We start from the raw sequence: 12654 nt of genomic DNA on the forward strand, positions 1-12654 counted from the left end.
GCAAATGTGAGGGTGGTTTCTTTGAAAGAGCACGGCCGATTTCCTTCCCTAATCCAAGCTTGTGTTTCATTTCTAATGAGCTCGTTGTTGACGGGATGTTAAAGTGTAACCTCCTCCGGTAGCACTCAGTCTGTCGTGATCGAGAAACAGTACCATTGGCATGGGCAGTCTAGGCTGGACGGGCAATACCCTAGATTCTAATGCTGTGCACTGCATTCTGAGGAATATAGTCACTGCACATCTGAAGTAAGATGTAGATGTTGAACCCAGAACTCTCACTGGCTGATGAGCTGTGGGGTGGCATGGTAAAAAGGCCACCTGGTGGAGGAACACTAGGAAATTGATGGTGCCCCCAATACTGCAGTGGCTGTCGCAGGCAAGATAAACTGTGTCGAGTTGCAGGTGTTTTAACAGAGTGCAATTGCAGCACTGTGTTGTGTGGTTTGTGGCTATATGGTAAGGCACCAGTCAGAAGCTACATAGTCGACATAGGTCTCATCAGTACTGCACAAAAAGAGTTGTTCTTTGTTACTTCGAGACACTTCCACCTCATTAGTAGGATATAGATTAAGGATTATTCTAGATAATGTCCAAAGACAACCCGGGGCCCCGGGATTTTTGGACGATATTCCTGCGGATGCTCCAATGCGTTGAAGTGCCAGAACTGTCTGATCAGGACAGTTCCCTTCTACACAACAGCCTCCTAGTAGCGTGGGATTACAGGAGTACGCCACAACTCCCAGCCAGTGGTTCAGAAACTAACAAATAGTCTTCTGGTCCAGCTGGATGATAAAAAACCCAGTGTTGGAGGAGAAGACCTAGACTGTAAGAGGGAGAAGAATTGTCTTTCAACAAATGTGTTTTGGAAATGATAAACCAGAAGTCAGATTAACAAATTCCATCACAGGATTGATACTGAACTTAGCATGGGGGAATGGAGAATCTCGTGCACTGTGAGTTTGGTACTGAATTTCTTCCTATTCCTGTTCTTGGTCTTGATATATTAACCACATTAAAGAGTTGTCAAAAACTTCAGTAATTTCTAGATGACACAAACATTATAAGCAAGGTCCCCAAACTAAAATATTTCAGATACTGCCTATATAACAACTCCATATGTCTACTGCTGTTTTGCAGCAAGTGGTATATGTCTTAATCTACAGAAATTTGAATAAAAATAATCTACAGTTGTAAGAAATAGATTTTAATGGTAATGCAGTAAATGAATTTGTATTTATAGTGGAGTTAGTGTAAGGTAATTGTGTATACTTTCATTCTGTGCGATATGAATTTATCTTCTGGGGTGAAGCAGCTAAATAAAACAAATTTATTGTGGTAAACTGAGAAATAAGAATATTGTATTCTGCAGAGAACCCTTTATCTCTTAGAGGCTTTCTCTAAATCTAAGTATTCTTGTGAGCACCTCCCAGTACACTGACTGTCCTTATTTTGTGAGTAATAAGAAAACAGGTGTAAGTAAATCTGATTTTTAGTGACGACAAGACAAGAGACTCAAAAAGGCACAAAGAAAAAAAGTATCTTGTTATGTACTCTAACAAATTAAGAGATTATTTATAGTTCAGAAATGAATACTGCTGTTAGTAAAATAAGTATTGATGTTCATTGTAATTTGCTCTCTAGTCTCATAGGATGTAGGTAACTAGTTCACTTTTGCAATTAAGAGTTTACTCGTGTAAATTTTAAGCAAACAGTATTTCATAAACAGCAGCAAATTAGTATAACTGGGAACATAGCAGCTTTTTTCAGAGTTGTTGCTTTCTTGCTAGTTGTATTGTTTTCATTTACTGGCCTTCCAAGTACAAGATGGGCATATCAGTTTACTAATACTCCTTGCAGCTTACAGATTTCCTGCAAGCTACACCTTTTCATTAATGTGTACCTTGATACCTTTCTGAAGGTTTTCTTTTGTGAAGGGGGTTTGTTGAATATAATATAGATGTAGATAAATAAAAAGCAAATGTAAATATTTTGTACCGTGTATTATCAAAAAAACTGATCTGCTAATGTAGATAACAGTCCTTCTTTTTTCTGCCTTTTATCCTATATTTTCTTGGGTTAATTTTTGGATCTGGCACTGTTAGCGGTAGAGGATGGCTGGATACCCTTCCTGGCATTACCCATTGTGCCCCGGCACACCACAGGATGAAATTTGTGTACTTCAGCTGTCTGCATTCAGTTTTATCCTGTGTGAAAGTGTGTGAATGTTTTCCAAATGTTAGCTTATCATGTAATGGAGGCAGGATCTGGAAAAATGCCTAAAAACCACTTCCAGGTTGTTCAGCCCACCAGACCTCATTGTTAATCTGTGGAGTGAAAAATCAACATTCTTTATGGTACTGAAGATATGTGAAAAATTTCAAAGTTGATTTTTTTTCAAGAATTTTTGAGAGTTGCATCTGACTGCTTTGTGGGATTGTTATTAGAGTTCTGGATTTCACTTAACCGTAAATGTAAAAATAGCTCAATAAATAAAAATCTTCAAACTTTGGGAGGAAAGGAGTGGGGGCACTTATTATAGTTAAAAGAAACCACTGTCAGTCATGACCTAGTAGCAGGTAATGCTTGTTACACTGATATCGGTCATTACAGTTGCACTATAGAAATAGTAATTTCAGTTTCAAATTCCTACCGACCAGGTCATAACTGCAGTGCTTCTAGAAGCTGGGATTAAACATGGAAATAAGTGCATATGGGAATGTTCAATAGGCCGATTTCAACAAACTATTTAAACAACAGTATGTGACAGTAAAATTTGTTTGAAAGCAATAATACACAACAGTCAACATTTCACCCAGCCCGCAGGCCGCAGTGGTCTAGCGGTTCTAGGCGCTCAGTCCGGAACCGCGCGACTGCTACGGTCGCAGGTTCGAATCCTGCCTCGGGCATGGATGTGTGCGATGTCCTTAGATTAGTTAGGTTTAAGTAGTTCTAAGTTCTAGGGGACTGATGACCACAGATGTTAAGTCCCATAGTGCTCAGAGCCATTTGAACATTTTTTTTTCACCCAGCCCATTGAAAACAAAAGTTCCAGAGAGTCAAAATAATAACTAAAAAAACTTTTAAAATGTGGAAAAGTAGGAAGCTAGGACGTTTATTATGACAGTTGACTGTTAGGTAAGATGTGTTTACTGAAACATTAACACACTTGTTTTTTATTGCTTCTAGTTCACAGTATGTGTGATGTTGCCAGTTTTAAATGAACTGTTTAATTTTTCTAGGTTTAAAAAATCTAAAAATTGTTGCAAATTATTTATAATGATCTTCTAGATGGTTTTTTCAAAGACATAATCAGTTGTCTTTTATGGTTTGTATGGCCATTTATGCCGGCTTATGAGAGCCAGGACAGTCTCTGGGGTAAGTCTCGTCATGCCTCCTGATTTGACTACAGAAAGTACTCGAAACCTTATTTAATCTTTGAATGCCAGTGATTGGTATTGATTCCTTTCTCATCACTATTAACTTTCGACATAAGATAGCACTGCGTTTAATGGGTCTAAAATGTCAAAGTATGAGATGATACCAACATCGGTTACACACAACAATCACTCAGTGATTGACGACTCCATGGTGTGCTGTGTGCACAACGACCATATACGTGAAATTAGAAGGGAGGTCAGCATTGGCTGTAATATTGATGGTTTATTGATAGCAAAATCAACTTTCAATCGCATAGTGATCATCTTCAGTGCTGTGGTGTACAAATTAAACTCATAGGCATTGGTGTCAAGTTATTATCAGTAACCATAGCTAAGAAACGATCACAATAACTCCGTTAGTGAGTTATTGTGATCGTTTCTTAGCTTTGGTTACTGATAATAACTCGATACCATTGTTTATGAGTTTAATTTGTACACCACAGCACTGAAGATGATCACTATGTGATTGAAAATCTATTTTGCTATCAATAAACCATCAATATTATGGCCAATGCTGACCTTCCTTCTAATCACCTGGTGTATCGCTTCTGCTCTCATAAACATAATTGCACTAAACAGTGTTGTCTGCTATTTTGTGTTAGCAGTGATGACAAATAAATTAATAATACTGGATATCATGTAGATTCTACTGATTCAAGTAATCCCATCATCAGCTTGCTGTGAGTCTTCGTAGTGTGCACATATGGTATGTGCATAGCAAAAAAACTCGCACCTTAGAAAAGGATATAAGATGGAATACCTATAGTACAAGCTGTGTATAAAAAGTAATGAGTCCAAAGTCAAGAAACTGTGTTAAATGTGTTGCTACAGACAATTAAACTGAGACCCTCGGGCACTAACACACTTTTGCTAATGAATTTTTCATGCTTGGAAGTCACAGTGGAAGTCCCATTCTGGAAAAACTTTCAAGCAGTGAATCAAAGTTGCTTTAACCTCTGCTACAGTCTCTTAGCATTGTCCTTTGAGGGATGTCTACACCTGAGAGATCAGGAAGAAATCCACTGGAGCCATATTGGGGCTGTAAGGGGATTTGGGAAGCATTCAGTGCCATTCCAGGTCAGGTAATCATTGATCACAAAGCAAGTGTGGCTTGGTGCATTAGCATGAAACAGCTTTCACTTGGCAGGTCACACAAACAGGATTGTTATTTCTGTTTCTAGCATCCTGTGGAAACCTAATATACTGTATTGTGTACAGAGTGTCCTTTCATTTTTTTCCCTTTCCACCACTCTTGTGCCCTGCTGTAATTGCATGATGTATATTACCTTAAAAATGTGAGACAATTTTGTTCCTAACAGATACATTATTGTGATACAGTTAGCCAACCGAGGAAAGGAAATTGAACGACTCTCACAGATGTTGGATGGTGGTCGGTCACTGAAAGCTTTAAGAAATGATGGTGCTTCTCGTGAAGCTGAACTGCGGATTTCAAAATTATCCGTTGAGCTCCAGGATCTGGAGACAGCTAATAAAGAACTGGAGGAACGACTTAAAGGTATGTTGTTAGGTATATGTTATCGTGGTTCCATTTCTTGAAAATGCACAATAATAATGTGTTGCCACATTTCCAAATTTGACTCCCCCCTCCCTCCTTCCATAACACTTTGTGCTGCCTTCTGTAGTGAAAGACTGAAGACAATATTACAGCCTAAATGGTAAGATCACATGACAATGAAATCTTTTAATTTCATGGCTATGATAATCTTGTAGCAACAGAGGTGATGGTGAACTGCCAAAGAAGGTTGCTACTGGACAGATACAATAAAACTGATTGCAACCTAGAAATTCAGTGGGAGCATCTTCTGCTGTTACACCATTATGTGAGATGACTCTATCATCTGCAAGAAATAATGACTATAATAATATACTAATAATGAATGAATTTCATCATAGTCAAACAGAAAGTTGGTAACCGAAAGCTCACATTCAGTCGTGTCGACAGCAGCTGTTGGAATCTGGATGTCTCCTTATGATTTTGTGTCTGAATTTCATCCTGGTCGTTTGCAGCACAATTGAATAAAAATAAAAATAAATAAAAAAAACTAACTCAAAATGTTATCTTTCCCTAGCAGGTTTTGAGGTGTCTGTTACAGTAGACTTGGCACTAAAAGACAAGCACTGTACCAATATCAAGTCTCATGTTACAGCTGTAAAGTACTCTCTCATCACTCAAATGATGATTAAGGCAGACAACCCATAGCATAAAAGATAACACAGTTGTAACTTCTGGATGAAAAAACCTTCCAGATGTTGAGAAATTCAGTTCACAAACTCAGTGCCATATCATATGTGTGAATTATTTGGCACATTTAATTGAATGGTCATGCAAATATCAAGTAAATTTAGTAGGATGATTCAGCAACATGCCAAGAAATCAGAAAAAGATAATGGAGCTGCTAAACATGTCCCATGGTGCTGCCAAGTCTCTATCTACTAAAGTAGCAGGAAAAATAGGTTTCCATAGCTGATTTGTTTCTTGAGTGAATCTGAATGTCTTATGCTTCCAAGCACTGCTCACACGGCCCAGACTTCAGATTTTTGATGCAATTATGTGTTGAGTTGAAAGAGCACAAAAATTCCAGAGTTCTCATTCTGACTTTTTGTAACTAGCATAAAGGGCTACAATATAATTAGGAAATTTATTAGGCGCACTTGTCAATGTTTACATGATAATTGAAGAAGTAGATGAACTGACACTTGGTTCTATACAGCAGCGTTCACACAGTTCATTCCAAATTTAGTTCCTGATAGTTTCTCGCTGTCAATTCCTTTTGGACTGTGAGGATGTCAGTATGGAATTATCAAGGTGTAGTTGCTATATGAACATAAACAAAAGTAAAAAAAAAAAGGTTAATGTAATGTAGTCAAATTAAATCAGGTAATGATGAGGGAATTAGATTAGAAAATGAGAGACTAAAAGTAACAGATAAGTTGTGCTATTTGAGCAGCAAAATAACTGATGATGGCGAAAGTAGAGAGGATACAATGTGAAGATTTGCTATAGCAATAAAAGCTTTTCTGAAAAAGAGAAATTTGATAACATCTAACAGAAATTTAAATTCACAAATTTATGTGGTCTGGACGAGGCTACCATGCAGTAATACATTAGATGATAATTAACCGAAAGTTAGCTCAAAGAATAATAGAAGCTCAAGTATATAGGGCTAGAAATACAAATACAGACCACTTGATTGTAAAACCAAAATTCTGGCTATGGTCAAGATGGAAAAAGGAAACACTCTATATAAATAAAAATGTAAGTGTTCATTTGTTCAAAATCATAATTTGCTGGAACTACTTCTCCGATTTCTTTGAAATTTTGACACAACATTGCATTTGAATAAGTGGGTTTTCTTATGTATCCACTGGAGTGCCATATGGTGTACAAATATGTAAAGGGCATACATTGTTAACAAAAACTTCCTGTTCATTTGTTTAAAATCTTAAATCTCCGGATGTTCTTCACTGATAGCTTTGAAAACATGACACAACTTAGGATTTGAATACACATGTGGTTTTCTATACCTACTAGAGTGCCATACACAGTGTATAAAACTATATTTAATAATTGTCAGGGAAATCTTAAATGTAAATGTTTATTTGTTCAATATCTTAAATTTCTGAACATTCTTCACCGATTGCTTCAGAATTTTGGCACAACATTGTTTGAGAACACATTTGTTTTTATATGCTATCTTTTAAATATGTATAATACATAAATAAATATTTAATATATAAAGATGAACTATTATTACCAAAAGTCTTGGAAAGTTCGTGACAAATTTACTTCAAATTCTTAACAGTACTCTAATGAACATATATAAAAAATAGTGAAATGTTGTTAGCAAACAGGAAACTTGTATTTATGGCTTATTGCATTATGATTAGAATACCACTACAGATTCTGAATTTGCTGTAACAATCTACAAGGCTGAAAGTCAGGGAGAGGGGGTGAAGAGGATGTGGTTAGAGGGGTGGGAAGAAATGGACATAAAGTGTCAGATAGGAGAAGGACAGAGAGAGGAGGGCAAGTTGGTGATGGACAGAACTTGGGGAGGGGAGGGGGGAGGAGGGAGGGATTGGGACATACATCCAATTTCCATACACATTAGAAACATGTGCTTTCTCTTTTCTTTCTTTTCCATTTAACCAGACTGAGCCATAGCAACACTTATTAGAAACAGCTAGTAAGCAATAAAAATAAAAATTAAAACAATTTAAACAAAAATTTTAAAAGTTACATGTGTAATAAGAAGAGATCTTCAGTAATTTATATCACAGCTGGTAAGTGAAATACCTACTACTAGTAAATACACAAACTGAGAATAGTTTGATATTAAAAATGCTGTAAAAGCAGATAGCAAGTGTAGTGCTAGGTGAAAAACATAGAACAAATCAGAAAAGAGATTTAAAAATTTGTAACAAAGACATACAAAAAACCAGACGCAATAACCAGAAAGCATGTAATGAATGCTTACAGAAGAAACCATTAGGAGTTTAAGAGCAATCCCATTGGAAAAGAAATCAAGCAAAAGTGATGATAAGCTCAGCACAAAGGATATTGTGGGACATGTTTATAAGCAGGGTTGAGCACGATAGTCATGTGAGACAAGAAATAGCACACAAGCTAATGAAATACTTAAGCAAAAAGTGAGAGATACCATAAACCTAAATTTAAGAGAGACGTCCGTTTGGATTGCACATTATATAGGACTGTGGTACAATGCACAAATCAAAGTAGCAGATGATAAACAGAACTGTAAGGAATAGCTTTTATACATCTGTTGGAATTGAACACCGTTCTAAAATGTGAAAATCACCAGGATTCAGTGAAATAAATTCTGAACTGATTAAACGTGGAGGAATTTTCTTATAATTAAGAATGCTACAGCTTTTTAACATGGGCTGGGTAAAATATAGGTTACTGGAGGAATGGAAAATAGCAACTGTCACTTCACTGCGGGGGAATAAGTATTCTGAACAGTGCTCATAAAATCTATGGCAAAATTATGCTTGTAAATGAAAGCCTTCGAAATAGCTTGGATGTAATTGTAACAGTGTTCCTGAAAGGGAAGATCATGCACAAACAGGGTTTTTACACTGAAACAGATAATACAAGAATTTAATCAGGGTAAAGAGACAACACCTGGAATACAAACAAATGAAGGAGTAAAACAAGATTGTAACTTTCCACCTTTCACCAACATTATTCAATTTCTATATAGATGATGTGATCAGACAGTGTAAAAGAGGTAGAACACCATCAGGCACAAATATTGGAAGAAATAAACATACTATGTTGTTTGTGAATGACCAAATTACCATACAAGACAGTAAAGATCAATTACAAGAGGCATTACATAAACTAAATTAAATAAGCAGAAGCTACAATCTGATAGTATCTATAAACAAAACTAAAATGATGGTCTATTTAGGTATTTAGCCAGTACGAGCAAAAATAGCCCTTAATAATAAACCAATAGAACAGGCAAGTGATGTATCATATGAACAAGATGTTTATATACAGAAAAAAAACTAATACTTAAAAGCAATTATGTGCCACAATAAGAGCACTTAAGGGTAAAACAAGGAAAGAGAGACAACTGAAATTTTATAAAGGCATCACAGTCTCCACATTTTGTAGAACACGTAGGTGAGGTTATCTATCAATAGCTGCAGATGGGCACTGAGTTTTTTCCATGATTAAGGATTAAAATGGCACTATCTCTGTACTGTGTAGGAAAAACACCAAGCCAAATACAGTTGTAGACTCTGAGTAGATAGTCACATTCAGATGTTGAATCATCTGATTCTAAACTGAATCAGGGCCTTGGGCCATTGTGTGCCTTAAGAAATTCCTAGTCAGGGAAAAGTTCATTATATGATTCAGGCTTACAGGGGTTAAAAAAGGATGGGGACATGCCTGCAACTTCTCACTAATTTATTCACAAGGTAGTCAGGTAAGAATAATACACTAACACTAATCGAAAGTGTGCTGTGAAGTGGTCAGCAAGAAACAATGCATCAGTGAAGTGCCACCATTAAGGAGGAGATGTGGAGCAACTGTTGATCTTTGGTGGTGCAGTAGATTATGGAGTGGCCCGCACTTGGAAGAAGCAGCAGGTGTTCCCCAGGAGGAGACACTCCAGGACTCTTTAACAGTCCAAAATAGCTGTTGCAATGTCTTTGGTCCGCCATAGTACCAACCGCCAGTGGAGAGGCCCAACAGAAAGGGCTTAGCAGTTTCAGCTCTGTGAATTAGACAACCTCGTCAATACCATCTGTTGAGATGGACCGAAGTTAATGGCAGAGGTATAAAATTGCTAGTTGGCTCTGCAGAGAGTCCAACATGACAATTGGTCCATCAGGCAGTGACAAGGAAGCGACAGGATCACCAGGAAGTGATCACTGTAACAAATATTATTGTACTGCAACTATTCTAGCAAAGCCAGGAGACTGGGGGAAGAGACTGTAATGTCAGTAGCAAGAAAGGTGCAGTGTGTCTCACTAAAATGGCTATGGCACAGTCATTGAAGATGAACAGATCACGATCAGGAAAATGTTTGTCTATCAGAAGGCCCCTACTACCAGGTGGTGTAGTACTGCCCCACAAAGTTTGGTGTGAATTGTAGTTCCAAAGTAGGGGAAATGGGAAGGTGGAATTATGATGGTCATCTCAAGGTATGTAACTGCTCCGTCTGAGGGTAAATGAACTATGTAAACAGTGATCATTGTGGTCATTTACACTTGCACTGTTATTTCTTCCAGTGTGGTAGGGAGGGGAATAATCCACTCACATCTGTGTGAATCAATATACACATCCCTCCAGATGTTCTTTTGATGTCAGCATGTTTGTAACAGAATGATTAGTAACCTCAAAGATATGAAGAATGTTCACTAGTGAGATGCGTATTTTGGAGAGCAACACTGACCACACTGGACGAGAATATTTGTTGTTGCATTTCTGGTTGTTGTGACAGTAATACTCATAGCATTTCCATTGTATTGTCACAGCGAAGATGTCCTGGTAAGGTGTAGAAGTGCCAGGAGTACATATCAAGCAGCAGGATCACCCTCTCTCACTGGAATGACATTGACACACACGGGTTCGGATTTCGGTGACATGGGGAAATCTGGCACCTCCAGGATAACTGGAGTAGCCTCCTCCTGCAATTTATTCTCTCTCTCTCTCTCTCTCTCTCTCTCTCTCTCTCTCTCTCTCTCTCTCTCTCTCTCTCTGACTACTTTAGAGAGTTGGGACTCCAGTGAGAACTCGAAGCTGCCTGGGTGGGGGCTAGCCATTGAAGAGAAGCATGAAGCCCTGTTACCTGCAGTCAGTTATTCCTTCAGCCACTGGCTGGTGTCAGGTTACTTCTGTGCAGGTTTTTGGTAATAGATGACAGAGGGGTGCAGCTTTTCTAGCTGGGTGTGACGAATAGAGGTCCCCAAAGATGGTGAAGCAAGATTACAGGAAGTCTAGCTAATGGGATAATTTACTTGCGTGACTACCAGAGGTCGGCAGTGAGTGAATGTTACAGTTGGTGAATTTTTGACACCATTTGGACGGGATATAAATGATCGTACGTTTTATGAACCTCAATATACGAGAGGAATTGAGGACCTTCAGCTCCTGGATTTTACATCGATTCATTAGAGCTCCACACTTTGGGGATCAGGGAAGCTGGTTGTCTTCACAGTTTAGGCAGAAATGTGGTTGATCACATGGTGAGTTTGGATGGATCAGCTGACCACAATCCCTATAAACTGCCTTGTTCATACAATGGGGATCATTTAAGGCAGTGCAGCAGTAGTGGGAAATACGGCATTCACCACCATGGCAGACCATGATTTTTAGTTTCTCAGGAAGTGAATCACCTCTTGAAACTATGAATGCTCCAATGTCATCCTAGTCAGTGGGCCTTGATGTACATGATGTATGAAGTGGGTGCCTTGCTTCCCCAGGTTTCATATAATTCCTTATCTGTCCACAGCATTACATTCTGGTGATAAATTAAACCCTGTGCCATGCTCAGGATCTTATGGGGTGTTATGGTAATGGGTGAATCACAAAATTTTGTAAATAAATGTAACACTTTGTAGTGGGTAGAATTAATTTTTGAATTAAGACAGAACCATTTCATAATTTACTGAGGGAAGGGATTTCTCCAAATGTATCTTCAGTATTTCAGTATTCTCCACAAAGAACATCACCTTAGTGATAGAAAGGTTACTTCATCATTCTGGGTGCTGATTGGGAGCTGAGGGGAGTAAGTTTCTACAGTTCACTGGATATTGCTTTTCTCCCATGAGATGGCCAAGGAGGAAAAGTTCCTGGGGCCATATATCATTATTGAATCTTTTAGAGCAGTCTGAAGAGATTACCAGAGCCTAACTGCTACTGGCTGATAACTGTGGTCTTTTGACTGTGTCAGAAATCAACATGATACCACCTGTTGTGAATGAGGACTCGCTCCAACTATCCTATCAGTGACCTCGTGGTTTGATGGCCAATCCGTTTTGGCGTGGTACCCCCAAATAGATAGTCACTACTCCTCGGCACACATTTTGAGGTAACAGCTTGAGGTCTTTGCACATTCTAATTGTCAGGTGACACATAATCCTACAGTCCATGGAAGATGCATCGGCAGAAATGGGCGTTTTTCTTGGCCACCGAGGTCCCCAGAATGAAGCTCTTTAGATTTTTTTCCTGTGAGTATTATTTGAAAGATGAACCCGAAAAAGAGAGTGTAAATGAAAGAGGCAAAAGGATCGTTTATATTATGAACAGTATTGGCTCTATAAAAGAATATCAAGATGACCTCAGAAGAGCTACATGTGGTGTTCTCATGAGAATTAGAAAGTGCACTGAGGTCAAAGGAGAAATTTTTGAAAGTCAAATTTTTGAACATAATCATTTGCCTTTTCTTAACATCCTCTGAGTATTTGTTTGGGTTACTTTTAACAGCTTTATTTCTGTAACCAATAAAAATTGAACATGTGTTATGTGGAATGTTTTATTAAAATTAGTGTATACTACCATCTCCTAAAATATTTACTATGCGGCCTGAAACACCCTGCATATTCCTTTTGACCTTTCTTTCTTTGCTTAGTAATAACTTACCTTCTGAACTCTTGAGAGTCACACAGCACCTTCTCTTTTATCCAAAGGTTGCTTCAGTTTTTCTGTAAGTGGCAC

At 38.0% G+C, this 12654-nt stretch overlaps 1 protein-coding gene across 2 annotated transcripts in view; it reads left to right on the forward strand.

The window, feature by feature from the left end:
• LOC126412235 (centrosomal protein of 135 kDa-like) overlaps window positions 1-12654 on the forward strand; it is a 368271-nt gene that overhangs the window by 60581 nt on the left and 295036 nt on the right. The window contains exon 5 of one of the 2 annotated variants that reach the window (XM_050081725.1): window positions 4776-4953. In XM_050081725.1, coding sequence (XP_049937682.1) covers window positions 4776-4953 — 178 coding nt within the window. Of the gene's footprint in view, window positions 1-4756; window positions 4954-12654 lie in introns of both variants that reach the window. The other variant, XM_050081726.1, reaches the window with a different exon arrangement.

The sequence above is a fragment of the Schistocerca serialis genome, chromosome 7 (genome assembly GCF_023864345.2).
Source record: "Schistocerca serialis cubense isolate TAMUIC-IGC-003099 chromosome 7, iqSchSeri2.2, whole genome shotgun sequence".
NCBI lineage: Eukaryota > Metazoa > Arthropoda > Insecta > Orthoptera > Acrididae > Schistocerca > Schistocerca serialis.